Source organism: Rhododendron vialii, chromosome 3a, assembly GCF_030253575.1.
Source record: "Rhododendron vialii isolate Sample 1 chromosome 3a, ASM3025357v1".
Taxonomy (NCBI): Eukaryota; Viridiplantae; Streptophyta; class Magnoliopsida; order Ericales; family Ericaceae; genus Rhododendron; species Rhododendron vialii.
In genome coordinates, this window is record NC_080559.1 from 15,371,865 (window position 1) to 15,393,134 (window position 21,270).

At 37.4% G+C, this 21,270-nt stretch overlaps 1 protein-coding gene and 1 long non-coding RNA gene across 6 annotated transcripts; one reads left to right on the top strand and one right to left on the bottom strand.

Moving 5' to 3' along the window:
• Positions 1–3,604: 3,604 nt before the first annotated feature.
• LOC131318686 (uncharacterized) lies at positions 3,605–5,095 on the bottom strand. The gene is made up of 3 exons (XR_009197782.1): positions 5,058–5,095; positions 4,137–4,212; positions 3,605–3,834 (listed from the first exon to the last, which is right to left on the bottom strand). It is a non-coding gene; the product is annotated as an uncharacterized LOC131318686 (long non-coding RNA).
• A 6,710-nt stretch (positions 5,096–11,805) lies between these two features.
• LOC131318687 (pumilio homolog 4) lies at positions 11,806–20,865 on the top strand. Of its 5 annotated transcripts, none has more exons than XM_058348612.1 (12): positions 11,806–12,033; positions 12,199–12,252; positions 12,392–13,108; positions 14,627–15,419; positions 15,512–16,073; positions 16,163–16,304; positions 16,386–16,493; positions 17,104–17,316; positions 17,398–17,508; positions 19,046–19,240; positions 20,221–20,395; positions 20,491–20,865. In XM_058348612.1, exons 3-12 carry the CDS (start codon positions 12,404–12,406, stop codon positions 20,526–20,528), a joined length of 3,042 nt encoding a protein of 1,013 aa, XP_058204595.1. In that variant the 5' UTR covers positions 11,806–12,033; positions 12,199–12,252; positions 12,392–12,403; the 3' UTR covers positions 20,529–20,865. The 5 variants fall into 5 exon arrangements, with proteins under 5 accessions (XP_058204595.1, XP_058204597.1, XP_058204596.1 ...); XM_058348614.1 differs by having other exon boundaries at positions 11,847–12,033; positions 14,627–15,401; XM_058348613.1 differs by having other exon boundaries at positions 11,847–12,033; positions 12,199–12,237; positions 12,390–13,108.
• The last annotated feature ends 405 nt before the right edge of the window (positions 20,866–21,270 follow it).

Here is a 21,270-nt window from a genome sequence, read left to right on the forward strand (position 1 = left end):
TTTTATTTTTCATAATTCTTTATTTAACTTTTTATCGTAACTTTTTTGATTAATCATTTGTCTTGACAAAATGAATCGAAAAGTTAAAAAAAAAATATGGACCATTGTTGAAAAAATTTAAATAAGATGACATTTTAGATTTAATAAGACAACTATATTGACCAATATTTTTTTTATAATAATAATAATAATAGCATTAGTAATATTAAAAGATTTCTTTTTAAAATTTATTTTTAACATAATACATATATACATGCATATATAATAACTATTATACATATATACATGCATATATAATAACTATTATATATATATATATATATATATATATATATATATATATATATATATATATAGACACACACACACACACATGCATGCATGCACCCCTCCCTCTCCCTCTCTCTCTTTCTCTCATCTCATAGCCCACTTTCTATCCCTTTTTTTCCCTCCAAGAAATCATATTCATTCCTCCTCGCGTAAACCGGAAAATTCCTTCATCCCCAAGAAAAAGTCCGAATTCAATTCATTCTTATCCAGCCCCTGCTTCCTCACTATCACAGAATCTGGCCCTATCCCGTCCATTTCTAATCCCAAGAACCCAACCTCCATAAATGCAATCTTATCTAACCTCTCCCAAATTCACCTATATGAACCTCTCCCAATTGATCCACGAGCACACCATCTCCCCACACACCACTGAGTCAGAAAGGAGAGAAAACCGAAGGCAATTCAAGCTTCAATCAATGGAGTTCTAGAGAGAGAAAAATGGGTTTTGTATCTAGACCCAACCGAAACTCAATTCGACCACACCAATCACTTCCTATAACCCAGAGCATCACCAAGCAAGTCTCAATTAAATCCCAAGGTTCCCCCTCGGCTAAACCCGAAGTCATCTTCCCCATTTTAAAGTTTTCAGTTTTGGGATCAATTCAACCAATCCAAGGTATTTTAATCATATCCATCTCATTTCTAAGTATATTTAAGTGTTTTTAAGCCTAACTCATAGCCCCATGAGGTCCCATGCATCAAACCGTAGAAGAAGAAAAAATTTTTGGCAAAATCGAGTGAACCTTGCGGCCGCAACCTTCGACCGCAAGATCCAGGCTTTTTCTGGCAGACCGCAAGGTTTGACCAAGTTAGACCTTGTGTCTGACACTCCCGCCACAAACTCCGTTCGATTTATTTCAAATTTGTTCGAAACCACTTTGTGATTTTCCGAACAATATTTTTGACACCCAAACTATTTTTTCTAGACTCCTTGCACCTCAAAGATGATATCTTGTTAATATCATATTTTTTATTTAATTATCTATTTATTTTTTTTTTTACAAAGTTTTCAATCGAAAACAACCTTGCGACCTTGTGAACCACTTTATTAACGCCCGGATAATTTTTTTTAGACTCTTTTATTTATTACCTAATTATTATACTTTCGGTTAATCTTTATTTAAAATAACCTCGCGACCCTGCAAACCTGATTTTTTATGCCCGAATATGTTGCGTAGGACCGTAGAACTCCTATTAAGGTCATGTTAATTATTCTAATATTTTTATCTATTTAATGTATTTATTATAGTTATTAATCAATCTAATTTCATAAATAAACTAATACAAGCCTAGACTTACTAGTAATTGAACAAAAAATATTTTTCTTTATTAATAAAGGTTTCTACTAATTAAAATTAACTTCTCGGCCATACAAGATTAAGGGCAATGGCCCATTCGTAAAAAGTTATGTGATTTATACGCTTATTATTTATTTCAATTATCACTTTGATTATTTGTATATTGTTCCAACTCGTGATTTACATGCTAAATTGGACCCTAGAGACATGTGTTGGTTTGCGAATAGCATTCACCTAGACGTTGCTAGGTAAAGGTTAAATTGGAAAGAAGTGATGTTAGAGATTGCCTGCAGGCGGGTTTTTGAGATGTGAATTGAGATAGATGCTAACGGAGGCCCAGTCTCCAAACTAGCGGGAGTCTAGTGGTAATTGTGAAATGATGATTAAGATAGACGAACCCTAGTTATGTCTTGGCATGATAAGCTTTCCTTTTGTTTGCAGTTATTGGGAGGGTAAATTACATTTTACCCCCTCTAACTATGGGTCGGGAACACTTTACCCCCTCTAACTTATTTTTTTAGCACTTAACCCCCTCTAAGTAATGGAAACCTTATTCTGTTTGACTTTCTTAACGGAGAGGCGTAAAGTTACAAATTTGCCCTTCATGAAAACAAGCATTTTGTCCCAAAAAACACGCCTCTACAAAAAATCCGGACACACAGAGTTCAAATTGCAGAACTCCTTCTCAGTCCTCTCACAATACAAATTGCAGAACATAGTTCACTCACATTTCATCCCTAGCATCTCTCTTCTGCCAGATTCAAATTGCAGTTCACCCACAGTTCCACTCTAGAGGTTCACCCAAGCAAATCTCTCTAAAAATCCGAACACACACACATACACACAGTGAGTGATGTTCGATCTGGCAACGCCTTGGTTCCACCCCCATGCTCTTCGACGAACTCCTCCTCCGATCTCGACACTGAGGTAAAAAATTCCCGTTTTTAGATTTGCATAAAAAAATTCCCGTTTCTGTGATTAAAAAAAAAAAAAGAAATTCCCATTTCTGGATCTCTGACGAACTCCTCCTCCTCCGATCTCGATGAACTCCCCCTTCAATTACATACTCATTTCTATGATAAAAAAGGAATTTCTGTGATAAAAAAGAAATTCCCGTTTCTGGTAAAAATCCAATCAATGGGTTCGTTTTTCCGTGACTGGAGCACGACACGATGGGGAACGACGGCAGTGGTGGCGGAGGGAGGTGGAGGAGAAGCAACAAGGCGGCGGCGGAGGTGGTGAAGCCCGTGCAGGGATGACGACGAGTCGCGGCCGTCGTTGCTATGGGAGTTCTTGGAGGTCAAGTGGAGGTTCGGCAACGTGGCATTGTTCAAGCTCGAAGACGGCGGTGGTCGGAAGTGGGAGAGGGAGGGATGTTGTTCACTTACGAGAGGGTGCTGCAGCTGGGATCTGTAGCGGTGGGGCGAGAGAGACAGTACAGACTTGTGTGTATATATGTATCTGGTAGTGTGCATATATATCTGGTAGGAGAAGAGTAGAATCGTCTATAATGAGGGCACATGACACTTCCCATCCATTTTCTAACAGAAGTCAGACGGAAATAATGTTTCCATAACTTAGAGGGAGTTAAGTGCTAAAAAAAATAAGTTAGAGGGGGTAAAGTGCCCCTGACCCATGGTTAGAGGTGGTAAACAGTAATTTACCCTTATTGAGATGCACGCTCGGTATATAACTTAGGTGTATCCGCGATAGCAAAAGGAAGTGATCTCATGGGACAGGCATGACTAGGGGTTGGGGAGGAAGAATCGCGCGGATGAGATCTTAGATCACACGTTAGGCTAATGGATTGTGATAAATCAGTTTATGCGTACTAGTTTTGTTTACTCTTCCGCATCGATATTATATTATTTATGTCACGTCCCGTTCCGGAATAGCACCTCATCAACCTATTCCGATACAACACGTGACAACTAGCTACTAGCAAATCCAAGAATAACGAACAACTACAGTTCAACAGCCACATTTTGTTTACATCTCAAAATATTTGTCATTTACAAACTACAGCAGAAGTCTGTCAAGAAATAAACTTTACATAACCAACTATTATCCAAAACTAAACTAAGCAAAAATCATCTACGGGCCAGGAGACAAAGACTCCCACAGGCCTCAACCACGCACTTCTCGAGCGAGTCACAAAAAAATGCAAAACGTGACCTGTAGTGGACACCGACCTATACCTGCAAAACTGAAACCCCAAACGAGTTCCAGGAGCGTAAATGAGACATGGATGTTGTTCAATATAGACAATAAATCCAAGTTCATCATTAATTAAGCATTAAGCAATAATCGACACAAAGTCTTTAATCCGACACAAAGTCACTAGCTCGACACAAAGTTATAATTTTGGCATAAAGCCATTGAATCGACACAAAGTCAAAGGCACAACACAAAGTCCAGCCGTTGGCCGTTGTTGCCCACCGACACGAAGTCACAATCCAATATCACAAATTCAATCCAATTGAAGAACATCTATGAATCGAAACTCACCTCGGTCTCCAACAAAAAGAAAACCAACGCAGTCACTCCCTACGTGGAGCTGCGATACTCGTTGTCGTCTCCGAACCTAACAAATATTCCGCACATATGAGCTCAAAGTTCAATTCCAAAAGCAAAGAAGTAGAAAAAACGTACCAAATACTACTACAAGCTTCAACACTCCTTTTCAACTAACTCTCAACAGTTCGAGCAAGCGTGTTAACAGTTTAGATCATATTACTAGCGAGTATGATCAGTTTAAATCATCTATTCACCAAGTTGTAGCACATACAATCAATTTTTAGCATGCTCTACTCTTTTTATGCACTTAAACACATATCACAACACTTTGAGGCATGTTCTCAGGAAATACAATAATTTCCAGCAACTATTGCAGAGTTACAACACCTATAATTCTTATTTTCAGCATTCACTATCAATTCCCTGCACGTAAAACATATTTCCTGCGCTTTCTAGTGATTTCCAGCAGTTGTTTAAGCAATTTCAGCATCCAAATAGCAGTTTTCAACAACCTGTTAATAGATTCAGCACCTCTAATTCATGTTTCCTGTACTTATCTTCAGTTTTAGCAACTTAAACCTAATTTCAGCACTTATAGACTATTATTTTAGCACACGCAAGCAATTTCCAGCACTAACCACGTGGTTTAGGCACCAAAAACATCCATTATTCACAGTTTCCACAATAAAATTACTGCAGGAACTCAACCAATAGCAACCTAGTTACCAAATTCAAGTCCTAACTTCCAATCCCTTTGCTTCTACATAAAATTAACAGTTCCTTAGAGAAAAACAACAAAGAATAGCCTAATTAGATGAACTCAATTGATTTTAGAAGCCCTAAAAACTCAATCCATGATCATAATAGATTATTGGATCAATAACCATAAAAATACAAGCATGAGTTACTTACCAAGTTAGGGTTTTCAATTTCCCCAGCCTTCTCTCTCCCCTTGCCGACTCTCTTTCCCGTCAGTTCTCTCTCTCTCTCTTTCTCTCTCTCTCTCTCTCTCTCTAACGTAGAAGAGAAGTTCTCTGCTTTAGGTTTCTCTTTTTTTTTTTATTGCAATAGATATATGATACATATACACACATGCACCCTAGCACCTCAACTGTTTTACACGTGCACACATAGGGTATTTTTTTAAGTTTATTGCACCTACAGCCCTATAGTTTATAAAAACTTCATAAAACCACAAATACAAAATGCACCTTTCATTTTAATCCCTAAATTTCAAGACAGGGTCTCACAATTTACCTGCTAGTTGTAAAACAATAGGGGTAGTTTGGTTGGATTATTCTACTGGGTGAACTCTATCATTTAGGTACTGATTGCCTAGCATCCGTGCAAGATTTTACAGAAAACCAGGAAGAGACATAGAGCCCTGAAAACGAGCAGTATTATCCAAAGGATAATCCGGAGATGGGAGTCAAGCCAGAGTATGCTTGGGATCCGTATCAAGCCTAGGAGTCGGCTCTGTGTTTTGTCTATTTCATCGAAGAATTTTGCATAAGTCCACTATAGCAATTTTCAAACCCATCTAGTCCACTTCTAAGTTTCATAATCCCTTAAGTCCACTAGCCTACAAAAATACCAATATACCCCAATATATGTAGCCCTAATCACTATATGTAGCCTACCAATATACCCCAATATATGTAGCCCTAATCACTATATGTAGCCCTATATATACCCCACTATATGTAGATTCTTTTCCATTTTCTTCAAACGGGAGGAGAGGGGAGGAGGGAGAGAGAGAGAGAGATAGAGAGAAAGTGACAAATATCTCGTTGTAGCCTCCTATCGTCATCGCCATCGCCACCCACCTCCCATCGCCGTCACATCCCGTCCCTGCCGATTACTCATCGCCGCCGATTCACTCCTCCTCCTCCTCGCCTGCTCGCGGCGGTGCACTCCTCCTCTTCCTCGCCGCCTTTCGTCACCATCCATGGCCGTTACCACCATGGCCGAGTTCCCGCCCTCCATCACTGCTACCACCGTCGCCGACACTTTCATCATCATGTATCTGTTCAAAACATCAGGTGCCCCTCCAAATCATAACAAATAACTCGATCTTCGTCACCTTGTGCCCCTCGGTATGGTTCTTTGCATTTGAACGGTTTATACACCAATAAAAGCATAAGAATCCTTCTTTTCCTTTCTTTATCCTTCTCTGTGAAGGGTTATATATTCAGATTTGTTAAGGTTTTGTTTTTTGTATGTTTGTTTAGCTATTGTTGGGTACCATATATGGTTATATGTTCAGATATGTTAGGATTTTATTTTTTGTACTTTTGATTAGCTGCTGTTGGGTAACATATATGATTATATGTTCAGATATGTTAGGCTGTTGTGTGGACCAATTCATATAAGGTTGTTTATGGTTATATATGGTAACATATATGGTTATATATATAGTTATAGATGATTATGGTTGTATATTTATGCATATATAAATATATGGTTATATATTCAGGTCTATAAACGGTAGTCCAATTGCACTAAAACTATTTTTTTGCTGGCTTTGGAATATTTTTTGTACTTTTTTTGCTGCTGTTGAGAAACATATATGGTTATATATTCAGGTCTATAAGCCGCTGCGCAGACCTATTCAATGATGTAAATTTAGCAGTGTATTAGTTTTTGTGTATAAATATATGTTAATTTATTTTGTACATATAACCATATATCATGAGATATATAACGTTTAGGTTTTCGTTTAACAGCTGATATCATGAAACATATATGGTAATATACGAATTCTTGAATCCTTTTTTTAACATATAACGCTATATGTTTCCATCTGTTTAACTTTTTTCTTATATGTGCAGAAATGACAAATCTACCAGAAATAGGAGTATGGTTTCATGAAGTGCCTAATCTAATTTATTGCAAATTGGAGTATCACCACAATGACACCGTGATAATGGAGTTTAGGATGAACTCCAACCTCAAAAGAGCCATCCACATCAAATCCTTCTACCAAAGGTACCTCATGACGTTGAAGAGCCACATTAGGATCGTTGATCCTGACAAGACAGCCAAGAACATTAGATTTAGAATTTTAATTTGGTTAAAGTCTTTTGGTGTAATTTCTTTGTCTTATTTTCATATTGCTATTCAGAAGACTCTGAAATCCGTTTTGTAGATCTATCGATCAAATTTATAACTACGTAGTTGAACAAAACCAGACTCTGAATCTATTTTTTATTTATTTTGAACACAGATATTTTGATTGGCGAATGTAATGGTTTCAATGATTGATACTTGTTAAAACTTGAACATATATATGCATAAACATATAACCATATATATAACCATAAACAGCCTTATATGAATTGGTCCACGTAACGACTTAACAGACCTAAACATATAATGTTATATGTGCAATGACAGAGCGGGTGAGTGGTTTCAATAATTGTTACTTGTTAAAACTTGATCATATATATGCATAAACATATAACCATAATCATATATAACCATAGACAACCTTATATGAATTGGTCCGCGCAACGGCTTAACTCTTAAAAGGAGAATATATAATGTTATATATGCACAATAACGTTATATATAGTGTATCAGAAAAGGAGAATCTTCGACTGTTATATAACGTTATATAAGTACAACAATGTGATTGGCGTGATTTCAAATATATATATATATATATATATATATATATATATATATATATATATAGAGAGAGAGAGAGAGAGAGAGAGAGAGAGAGAGAGAGATAGATACCCGTGATTGGTATGATTATGGGTTAAATGGATAGAATTTGAATAGAAGTGCAATTCTGTTAGGCACTAATTTTCTTTTTAAATGTAGTGGACTTTATGCATTACCAAATACATATTAGTGGACTTAGTGGGTTAGAAACTTGATCAGTAGACTTAGTGGGTTAGAAACATGCTATAGTAGACCCTAGGCCAACTTTTTACTATTTCATTACCACAAAGACTATTTAGTATTTCCACATTGAAGTTGTAAAAAATGAATCCTTATGTTGAATTATCTGTTTGGATTTTGATCTTTAATAAAGTAAATTTTTCAGAAATTAATATTTAATGTCTCTGAAATTTATTTGAAAAAAATCGGGGCGTTACAACAACTGATTGATACATTTTTCATTTTTAGTGAACTTTTTTTTTACTTTCCATTATAATTTGTACTTTTTAGACTCCTCTTGTTGAAATTGAATGACTAATCTAAAAAATATTGACGTGAATCTAACAAAATTTTTGAAAAAATAAACAAAACACACAAAACGAAGAAGAAAAATAAGTTTACAAGAATGAATGGGATACTTAAGTTTTGGATTCTTCTTTTTTTTTTTTCTGCATTGTCTTCATTTTTAATATGGAGTGTAAAGTAAAATTTTAAGTTGCTAAATCAACAGAGAAGTAAATGGTATACAAAGAAAGTTTTCTTAATTTACATTTTGTTCACAAATGCAATAAAGTTTTTTTTTTATTTAAATGATATAGAAAAACCCTACTAATTTGTATTCTTCAATTAGCTAGCCTAAGCGGCAGGCACTAGGCACTAGGCATCCCTCGTCCGCACGACACAATGTTTGATATTTTCTTGAGCTGCATTCAGACATATTTCACCGTTCCCACTATCGATAAGCACTAGAATTTCATCTGGTCGTGTATTGAATACCAAATATAGATGCACTTTCAAAATGGAATGTATGATACGCTTATGCACTTAGTTCTCCTCATCATTATTACTTTTAAAAAGTTGTTTGATTTATGTGATGCGTGTGTTTATCTGAAATACCAAATATAGATGCACTTTTAAAATGGAATGTATGATACGCTTATGCAATTAGTTCTCCTCATCGTTGTTACTTTCAAAAAGTTGTTTGATTTGTGGGATGCGTGTGTTTATCTAAAATACCAAATATAGATGCACTTTCAAAATGGAATGTATGATACGCTTATGCAATTAGTTCTCCTCGTCGTTATTACTTTCAAAAAGTTGTTTGATTTGTGGAATGCGTGTGTTTATCTGAAATGCGCAGAGATCGATATAGATATGTATGTCTAGGGGATCAGATCCTGTCCATTTGGCTTTGGACCAGTTCGGTTATGCGGTACTTCTGACAATAGACTTGTATTGGGGGACCTTACTAGTTAGATTTTTTTAGGTTATGATGTTCACTAAATACTTTGTGACCTTCCATAGCAACCATATTCAAAAACAAATATATCATGAATATGTGGTTTCAATCTCAAATTAATCCGATTTGTTTCAACTTTTTTGATATCATTGATGTTCTTAACCAATTCGAAAAATGTATGATTCTAATTAAAGATGGCAATCTCAATCCATATTTTTTAATCTGTCCAAATCTGCTCACTTATAATCCAATCTAACTCACCCATATTGTATAATGAGTTTATATGGAACCCATATAAATTCATGTATACATAGATTTAGATGGGTTAAAAATTAAAATTAGGCTTTAATTAGACAACCCAAACTGCCCAAGTGCTCACTGTCACGGAAGAAAAGAGAAACGTGGCACTGCTCATGCATCCGTTTGGGGCGCGGGTAATTAATTTCCACCTGCAAGTGCATTGGTGGTGGCATAATTCGCATTTTTGAATTTCGACTGACATAATTCGCATTTTAATTATTATTATTATTATTTTGTTGGGTTTTTCTTCAAACTTTTGGGGCCTATTGATTCTTCTCAATGAGCAGAATCGAAAAATTATAAAAATTTTAATCGAAACTCATAATTTTTTAAATAAAGACAAAAAAATAAGTCAAAAAATAAGTTTTTTTCCTTCTTATTTTTGTTTTTTTTTTTAAATTATGAGTTTTGATAAACAAAATTTATACTTTTTCGATTCCTCTCGTTGAAAAGAATCAATAAGTTACAAAAGTTTGACACAAAACTAAAAAATGTGAAATTTTTTTTAAATAAATGCGAAGTAAAAAGTTAATTGCCAAACCGACCCGATATCTGCGATATATAGCAGCTTGTCAAATCATACTTTAAATTTCGATATTCTTCTTCAAAATATTTTTAAAAAAAAATAAAATCGCCTCAATCTGCTTCATTTGAAAAGGGGAGGAAATGAAGAAATGTGTCGGGCCGGGTTGGATTTGGATATGGCTTGATCCATATTTGTCTCGATCCATTTTAATCCGTCTATCATTGATCCATATTTGACCCGTTCATATTTAACCCATGACCCGTTTTAATCCGTCCAAACCCACTCATTTGCCACATCTAATTATAATTATTGAATGATTAGCCTACAAAAGATCCACCTCAATTAAACGGTCAGTCTCTTTAATGGACCAGAGCCAACCATTTTGACAAAAAGAATTTTTCAAAAAAATTTCCCTAGATTTTTCATACTTTTAACATATTTTTCTGTATCTCTCCACTTATTACCCCTACTATTTTTCAAAAAAAAATTCAAACACTAATCCAAACAACCCATAAAATAGAAAGGCAACCAAACCAATTTGAAGAAATTGGTCGAGTAGTATCACCCCGTGTTCGTAAAAATCAGCTATAACGAAAATCGGTAAGAAGAGACGGACTGAGTAAGGGGCACGTGACCCCCCCCCCCGGCTTCTTCTTCTTTTTTTAATTTATAGTTTATTTTTTTATGCAAAAATGAGTGGGAGAACGAGAAATTCACACAGAAAACTCGACGGGGAGAACTCGCTTGACGTTTGATTTACTTTGTCGTTGTCGGTCGCTCGTCTCTGACTCTCTGTGGTCGTCACCCGTCACCACACCATTTTCTCACCAATCATCAATTAAATTTGGAGCTACACGGCAAAAGTAACATTTTATTGAAAGGACTTTTAATTTGGGGCTACATAATTTAGGACTTTATATTCTTTTCTTTTAAGGTTCGTAATATATATCTTCATTATTTGGAAAAATTAGGCCTTCATTTCTTTACTTGATTTTTACCCAATGAATGAAATTTACAATTCAATTTTCCATAATTTGTGCGCTTAATTTCGATTTTTGCTTAAGGTTATTAGTATAATGTGTTCCCACATGAGGCAAATCTTGGGTCCGCCACTGTCGGTAAGTATTATTTCTCGATCCGTAGGAACAAAACTGCTCAACTACGTAATTTTGTCTGTACAGATCGAAATAATATTTATCGATATTTGTTAGAGTGAAGAGGTGTATCCCCCGCTTTCCTCACATACCATGGCAAAGGCAAACTCAAACTTTCATTGGATCGAGAAGAATCAATGAAATTGGAACATTGCCTACCCGCCGCACCCGTCACAGCCGAAAGACCGGGCGGTGAATCCCCATGGAAATGGCTAACTCAAGACCCAGTAACAAAGCCTCGTATTCCGTTATATTGTTTGGTTTTTTACAGGGCTATAAAATAATATTTTAAAATTTATAAATATTTTTCTGATTTTTTTTAATGCTCGGGATGGGCCTCACACGAAATATAGTATAACTATGTATTGAAACAATATAGCGTAGGGAACATCCCTCCTAATAATTCCATCCACACACTAGTAAACGTAATTATCGATTTGCCAATATATATGCTCTCATGCACGTAAACCCCACAACCCAATCATCCACCGTTGATTTTCAATCAAACGTCCAATAATTTCCCCCGACCTCCTCATTCCTACGTCGCACTACCAGTTGTTTTCTCCCTCCTTCCTTACTTCTCTGAGTTCTCTCTCTCTCTCTCTCTCTACGCGGCCGTTTCGAAAAATCTCCACCTTGTTCGGTCCAACAGCAAAAAAATCTCTCTTCGGAATTGTTCCAAAATCGTTGCTAGATTTTCGAACAATTCAATCAATCACAATTTACACGTGAATTTTGAACCTGTCACATCCTCTCCAGTTTTCGCGTGAATTTGATTCTGTAAGCCTAACCACCATTATAAACCACCTATATATGACTTACACGGATACTTATAATATATATATACACACACACACACACACACACGTAATACATCTATATAACTCTGGTTCTCTCTGATTATTGTAATAATTCAATTTCGTGTTGTTTTTTGTTCGGTTTCAGACCGATCAATGGTGCAATTTATCCCGCATTGACGCATTAATTTGCGTATGAAAGGTTAGTTTCAACTTGCAATTGGTAATTAGTTTTTTTTTTTTTGGTGTTATATGCGATGTTTTTTTCTCTGATGTCATGTGTAGTGTTATTAAATTGTTATTCATTACTATTTGTTTTTTTTTTGGGGGGGGTGAATTAGGGTTTTCTTGAGATGGTAATTGGGAGTAATAAGATGGATGTGATATCTGATATGAATATACGTATGAACCTAGAAGACGGGGTAATGAGAGGATCAAATGGCAATTTAGAAGATATTTTGCAGAACGAGCTTGAACTAATGCTGCGAAAGCAGCATAGTCGAAATGCTATCGATCGGGAGAGGGAGAGAGATTATAACATATTGAGGAGTGGCAGTGCTCCTCCCACAGTTCAAGGGTCATTAAGTGCAGTGGGCAGTCTGTTTATGAATCCAAATCCTGCCGGAATTGATAGTAGCAGTAGCAATGCCACTGAAATAATGACAGAAGAAGAAATCCGGTCTCACCCCGCTTATTTATCATACTACTATTCAAATGAAAATCTTAACCCTAGGTTACCCCCACCATTACTGTCACGAGAGGATTGGCGAGTGGCCCAAAGGTTTCAAGCCTCAGGGGGTTCGTCATTTGGGGCAACTGGGGACTGGACGAAGAAGAATCTGATCGATATCAGTGGAAGTTCGTCGTTATTCTCAATGCAGCCTAGCTTATCTGTACAACAGGCAGAAGATGAGTTGATGGAACTGAGGAACGATACTCCAAGGAATCTCTCACGTCCGTCATCCTCTGAGTGGCTAAATAGAGGCTCCAATTGTTCGGTTGGGTTGTCACATACGGGATTGGGAGGGAGGAGGAAGAGTTTTGCCGACATTCTTCAGGTAATTGATCTGGGCTTGACTCAATTTTCTATCTTGTGACCATTTATAATTAACAGAGAAGAGATTTCTAGTGTTATTTCTTAATCTAACAATCCTATAATGCTTTCTTTCGTTGAAGATATGTTTAATCGACAGCTTCTAAACTTCTCTAATGCAGCTTTGCTGTTTGATCATTAAGTGGAATTCAGAGGCAGGATGTCTATAAGTTGTAGATTACGTATTGCATCTTGCATATTAAACCTGGATGGAAAGGGTGGGCATTAAACCTTAGTTGGATCCTACTAACTTTGGATCTCCCCATCTCGGTAGTGCTGGAATATGTGGTTGGTGGGATTTGGTTTCACTGTCTAATTTGTGGCTGTACGTTCCATCTCAGATTTCTGGCTTAATGTTTCCTTCACGACTTGGTAGGATGTGCTTTGGAACTTTTTCAGCTTTGATCATGCTCTCTCTCATTCACTCCTTACTCCTGTGACACATCAATTGATCAAATGAACTCAGAATTTGCAATGAATAATGACACAAAGCGTTTCTGTTACTTAAAAAACACTCAAATTGGTGCTCATAACACTACCACGTTTTATGCAGTTCTCTTTAAATAGGAAAACTCCACTTTTTCTTCTTGGTCAGACTCCTAGGAGGCCCTTAAGAGAAATTAAAATATCTTCTTCTCTATTTTCTTTTTGTTCGTGCACCTTAAGGATTTGAAACTTCAGGCAAGATTTTTCTTCAACCGTTTTGCTCTCCATAATCATCTTGATTACCTATCTCAGTACTTCTCCTTTGTGAAACATTCAACCCAAGCATCATAAGACTACCCTTAAAAACGGCAAGGTGTAGCACCAGAAGAATAGCCGATTAGCAACCCCAAGTATACTTTCCGACCTGCTCACATACACTTATAACCCTGTATATTTATCAAATTTTGCAGCTACAAAAACCAAGTATAACCAGCCTTACAAACACCTAACTCTGCTGGTCTACATGAATCGTTCGTCTTACAGAAGGGAATGCTTCCTCACATAGGTTGACTTGATATTGATTATGGGAACTTAAATAGACGGGCACATGAAGGGAAAGTCTGGAGAGAAACGGAATAGAGGCAAATTTGATATTCAACTGGGGTGCTGGAACACAATTGAAAACATTATTGGGGCAACAAAAAGTGATGAAACTTTTCAGGGGGTGGGTGCGGGTGAGAGATGCAGTTTAGTTGGAAAATTTTGCTCAATAGGTCAACCTTTTAATTTGCGAGCCTATTGTCAGTAACATCACCTGCGTGTTTAGTGAGTTGAATAGTTCTTTTAGTGGACCATGGCATCTGCTTACTCTTTGTTGTATCTACCATTGTTCAGCATTACTTCTGGAGGTCATTGAATATGTAGGGTTTCTGGTGTTGTTTTATTGCACATTACTGCACTTTTAAAAATAACTCGAGGTTTGTCTGAACCTTCACTTGTAATAGATATGTCTTATGAGTTATGACTGTTCGATAATAAAAATTCCTTTTTCTTGCAGGAAGGTCTTGAGCGACCTTATTCCTTATCAGGTCATCTCTCGCGCGCTGCAAGTCGTAATTCATTACATTCAGCAGCAGTATGTAATGGAGTGGAATCCACAGAGGCCTTGAATCCTGGGGCAAATAACACGGGCCTGCCTAGAGTTCAGAGCCTTGGCTCACTAGTTTCTCATTCTTTTGCATCTTCTGTGCCTTCGCCTCTATCGAGGAGTAGAACTCCTGAACCTCAGCTGATTGGAAGGTCCTCAAGTCCTGGTCTTCCTCCTGTGGGTGACAGAGTCGAAAAGAAGAATCTTGTTGGCTCGAATGCCCTCAATGGTCATTCTTCTAGCGTGACCAAGCTTTCTGATATTGCATCTTCTTTATCTAGCCTTAGCTTGTCAAGAAATCAACCAAGTCATGAAGACAGTCTTGTGCAGTCTCAACTCCAAATGGTATTTGATAATCCTAATCAATTGCTGGATATGTCAAATAGTCACATACAACATCAACATCAGCACTTTGTTACCAGGTCCAAACCTGAAAAGTTGAATATTCCTACCCCTTATAATGATTCAAACGGGAGGAATGGAATTGTGATAGACCAAAATATTTGTAAGCTTGGTTTTGATGGGCAGATGAACTGTCCCCAAACATCGTCTCCTGCCAATCTTTACTCAAGAACAAAGGAAAGATCTAACATATACTGCCAAACTGATAATTTTTCCGGTGTGGAGTTTTCTGGACACTTGTCAAGTGGGCGTTCCGTTGGTAAAAAGCTTAATGCAGAAATTGGTAATCAGCTGGATTCAGGTTATTCTTTATTCCTCGTCCCATTTATGGGAGTTTTCTTTCACTAGTGAACCTTGGTGGATTTTATCATTTGCATATTGTTTTGCTTTCAGCTCCAACTTTCCATGGTGGCAGAAATGGGCAAAGTTTGAGAAGAACTAGCAATCAAGCTGGGTCTGACTCTCATTCACCACATATTGATTCACATTATATCGAGTACTTGCAGAAAACTTACGATTATGCAATGCACGATTATCTTGGCACTTCACTTGCTTATGGAGAGTTGCAAGACTATCAGAAAGCTTATCTCGAGACACTGTCTGCTCAAAAGAAAAATCAGAGTGAGACACCACTTTTATGCCAATCTGGCATTTTGAATCACGAATATTATGTGAATCCACCTTTTGGTCTTGCCATTCCATACCAAGGAAACCAAATGGCTGAGACTGTGCTTCCATCTCGTGGATCTGGGGGTCCAACATTGCAGAAGGACCGGATTTCGCCCCATAATTCTGTGTTCAGAAGTTCACTGGGAGGTTCTAATGGGTCATGGCATTCAGATTTTGGAACTAACATGGAAGGTGTACTTGTATCTTCTTTATTAGAAGAGCTCAAGAACAAAAAGACAAGGTCTTTGGAACTTTCAGACATCGTTGATGATGTAGTTGAATTCAGGTATGCATGAGTCTTTTTGGCTGTCTTATTTGACTCCTGCTGCTTCATGTTGCTTTGAAGAGTTTATTGTCCCTCATTTTATAATGCAGTATGGATCAGTATGGGAGTCGCTTTATTCAACAGAAGCTAGAAACTGCTTCAGTGGAAGAAAAGACAAAGATATTCCCAAAGATTGGTCCTCATGCTCGTGCTTTGATAACTGATGTCTTTGGGAATTACGTGATACAGAAAGTATGTACCTTACCATCTAATGAACTTGAGAAATCTTCTGTCATACTGAATTTACTTCCAACTGGTTATTCTTGATTGCAGTTTTTTGAGCATGGCACAGAGGTTCAAAGAAAGGAGTTAGCTAACCAACTTACTGGGCACGTGTTGCCTCTCAGTCTTCAAATGTATGGCTGCAGAGTTATTCAGAAGGTACTCTTAAAGCTTTGTCTCTTAGTTGTCTTCAGCTTTCAGTGCACTTGTATCTCTCTCTTGTTTAAGTTGGCACTACTTTGATGCAAGTGTATGACTTTTCTGTTCCTCCGGTATAAGTTCTTTAAATTAACAACTACACGTGATTTTGTAAGGGAATATGTTCAGCTCCACGTGTGTCCTTTCTGTAGGAAATAGTGCCTTGGAGGCAAAGGGCCCTAGTTTTTAGAAGATTCTACTGGATATCTTTATAGAGAGGTCTTTCTTTGATTCTTTTTCTCAGTCATGGATTCGCCCAATACAGCTAGATCCGCATGGGGGTGCAGTGTCATGGAGACCTTTTGTCTTTAGCCACAACACCTTTAAACTTAGATTCATGTGGTTCACTTGGTGTACTTGAGTCATCCTGTTGTCCTAGGTTGAAAGATTTGCGAATATGTCAAAATTATATGCTATGAAAATGTTGATTAGTTGTATGATTATCAAATCCCGTGTAAATCTTGAATTGCACATGCTATTGAATAATGAGTATGCATGCCTTTAAGTGCGACCACTTTGTTTTCCTTTCCTATGATGTATTCTTTTAATGCTGTTATTCTGGTGATTTCAGGCCTTGGAAGTGGTTGATGTAGAACTTCAAACCCAGATGGTATCAGAGCTGGATGGTTCCGTCATGAAATGTGTTCGTGACCAGAATGGTAATCATGTTATTCAGAAGTCCCTAGAACGTGTCCCGCAAGATCGAATACAATTCATTATCTCAGCCTTTTTTGGCCAAGTTGTGGGACTTTCCACTCATCCTTATGGTTGCCGTGTGATTCAGGTTAGATATTTGTGGTTTGGTACTTAACTTTTGGTTGGTCTTCCATATCATCCATGATGTAATGCCAATTGATGTCAACAGAGGGTTCTGGAGCACTGCGATGATCCAAAGACACAACAAACTATCATGGACGAAATTATGCATTCAGTAGATATTCTGGCACAAGACCAATATGGAAATTATGTGATTCAGGTAAATTTTCCCTTGCATTTTACATCTCCTGGTCAACTACAAGTGTCAGCACTAGCAGTGAGATCCTTAGTTTCTGTTGAGGGAATATGTTTGTGCAGTCTGGCCTGTCTGGGCTTCTTCGGTTATTACCTAGCAAACTTTTTTCGTTTCTCCTGAATGGAAGGTTAGCTGCCTTAGACAGGAATCTCCATTTGTGTCTTTGTTTATGCTATGTACCCTCAAAATTTGGGAAAATCGATTTGTTTTTCTGGTGGAAATAAAGGACTAGACATCCCTGTACTTGATTGACTATAAGAACCAAAACTTTTTCAAAATGATAAATTTGTAATGAGCCACCATGTAGTTCCTTTGTTCAGTCCTCAACTCTACATGGCTTCATTTCTACATGCCTAATGTTTCTTAATAGCAGTGATAATGATGAGTGGTATTTACATGGTTTAGTCCAAAAACTGCAGGTATAAATGATGCTTGGAGAAGATATCTTGTGTTTTCTTAGCTTCAGATACAAAAAGTGCATTTTTTTCTTTCTTGTTTTCCCCCTTTTTTCTTTGTTATTAGAGAGAACAAGAAAGTTCATTTAAAAAAGGAAAGAAAAGGAAAAATTGTAGAAGAGCTCGAGATATAAACAAAGGTAGCAGCATGTCCACCTTAAAGCTCGTGAAAGTAGTGTAGTTTGCAGTAATAATTCTTTATGCCTCCTTAACCAAAGTTGTTTTGCTATATAGTTGAAGGTGCTTACTTCATAGTAAGACTTGAATTGATTAGTAATGGATCCAAGATAAATCCTATTTCTGGTACTCAGCATTTCGTAATCAAGATTCTGGCGACAAAAGTTGTTTACATGGTTAAGGGTTTTGATATACTTTTTTTTTTATATTCTATAAGATCAGATGCCAACTATCTGAGGGACTAACTTGATATCTCCAGCAAAGATGGATCAATGCAACAAAAATGTTTTTCAGTTTGGTAGGACAGTCAAAAGATCCAGATTGAGGCCTTGGGGTATGAGTTGTCAGGTAAGACCAATGTTCTAAAAATCACTAGGCGCTAGTTGGGTGGAAAAGGAGCACCTAAGCGCCGACTAGTCGGGCACCTAACGCGTAGGCGGGTACTATACGCTGACTAGTTGGCTGCCTAATCTAGGCGTTGCACCACCGCCTAGCGCCTAGGTGGAGACTCGGCCGATTTTTAGAACACTGGTTAAGACATAGGAATATATTGCTCTGGATAGAGATATTGGGTAAAAAAGACAGATGCATGGATCTAAGGTTGAGTTTGATCTTGCAATTTTCCATCTCACAGTCACAGGGAAACAAAACTTCTTTAATGAATGTATTCTTGGACTTAGTCAAAGAATTTATGAAGTAAAGATCTTATGCTAATTCCCATGGTATCATGCATTCTTTAAGAGTTTTTTTGTGACGTTTTGCGATAACTTTTCGTGCCTTGTTTTGGTTCTATGTATACCAATCGTGCTTTATAGTCCCATTATGTAGCTGTGATTTGTCACTCATGTTTATGCTTTTTGCTTGGTTAGCATGTCCTGCAACATGGTAAACCACATGAACGATCTGCTATTATTAGCAAGCTAGCTGGACAGATAGTGAAGATGAGTCAGCAGAAGTTTGCCTCTAATGTCGTTGAGAAGTGCTTAACTTTTGGTGGTCCAGCTGAGCGTCAGCTTTTGGTGAATGAGATGCTTGGTTCATCAGATGAAAATGCGCCCTTACAGGTTTTTGAAATCTCTTACCTCTCAAATTCTGCAGTAGATCATATTATGATTGGGAACCGATCATAGTCTTCTATCATGGGCGGAGCGAAGAAGGGCCGACTGGGTCCGAGGTCTCAAACATTGTACTTTTACCGATACTTTCTAACAGGGTTTTCAGATTTACCCCACAAATATTGTTGATTTCCAAGTTTAACATGAGTTCAATTTTCCTTTTCAATTCTGATGCTTAGTCCCTGTTAAACCGTTGCATATATTTGCGCTATATTTTTCTTACTCGACCAGTGTCCCTCTCTCTCTCTCTCTCTCTCTCTCTCTCTCTCTCTCTCTCTCTCTCCTACACTTCAGGTTTCTTTTCACTTTTTGATCCTATCAATTCGTCAACTCGTCTCTCCTTTATATTGTATTTCCATTTCTTCTCATCCCCTCTTCCTCATTTTTGACGACCACTGTTACCTATGTCCTCTACCACCACAGCCCACATCTCATGACCTTATTACCTTGTAGGAATAGTTCTAGATAAAGCTTCTCCCGTTGAACAAAAACCCTGGCTCTGCATCTCTCACCTATGATGTTTTTGTCAAGGGGAAAAGTTGCTAAATTTGCAGAGACATCTGGAAGAAGTCAATGAACTTTCAGATACAAAAAGTCATTTTCTCCCCCAGATAGCCTTGTTACAATGGTCAGGCATTTAAGTAAGTGCATCATATGATGTGTGCTGTCCTCTGCTTGTAACCATTACATGGAACATGCTGCGTTGAACAGCATAGTACCTCGCGCATCATATGATGTGTGTTGTCCTCTGTTTATAACCATTACATGGGACATAAACAGCACAGTACCTCTCCTCGCTTCATTGATAGGTCATAGGTGAATGTGAACCTCCTAGTTTGTTTAGTGGGTGTTTTTACCTGCACTCATTCTCTATTTCATTCACTGCTACTGCTTGTGAATAACTAAAAGATAATATATTTTGAATACAGGCCATGATGAAGGATCCTTTCGGAAACTACGTTGTGCAGAAGGTTCTTGAGACCTGTGATGATCAGAGCCGTGAATTACTTCTCTCTCGCATCAAGGTCCACTTGAATACACTGAAGAAGTACACTTACGGTAAACATATTGTTTCACGTGTTGAAAAGCTTATAACCACTGGAGGTAAGGAATCTTTTTGATAAACCCATCATTAACTGACTTCAGGTTTACTAAATACAGAAACCATTTCTGATCTACTTTAAAACTTTTTCTTCCAGAGAGGTGTAGCGGGTCAACATCCTCGCACTTTTATTGAGGTATTCAAGAAGCATATTTTGTACAGCTAACATGGAAGGTGACTCGGATTAATCAACTTGAGCTATTATTTTTCTGTATAGAGCTTCTAAGAGTTGTAAATAAACGCGGCTCAGTTCACTTGCCTAAATAAGATTTGCTTATCTATTTCGTTCTGTATATTCAGCTCGCGGTTTTGTTATTCCATGGTTAAGAGTCGTCTTAGGTTAAGGCTGTAAAGAAACAATTTGAGTGTAAATGTCTGCACCGGTAAAGAAAGGTGGAAATCTATGATTTAGACATGATGGGTGTAAATGTGCTGAGAATTTCTTAAGCATCTTAGTGTTATTTTACTGGCCTTTCTTGCTGTTTTGATTTAATTCATTCATGTTAAGGTCCACAGCCCCATATTCCTTGCACAGCATCAAAGCTATTTATTATTTAACCTGATGGAGTTGAACGGTTTTTTGCCTGATGGACTGTGCTGACATCCAGCTGGTTTAAAAAAAAATGGAGATTGCATCGTTAGGTTCAAGTCACAGTTTCTGTACTCGCATTACTTGGGCTCAAGCTTGTCTAGATTTTTAAAGCCAGTAAATTTCTGAACTCAACTCAGGCTAATTATATGGCATGAACAAATTGAACTACTTGAATTCTGCTTGTGGTTGGCTTGATTGACCCAAGTTTTGAACAGGTTTTAGGACATGTTCCATTCACACAAAAAACACACCCTTCAAGTTTTCAAGCCGAGATTGAGCAGCCCC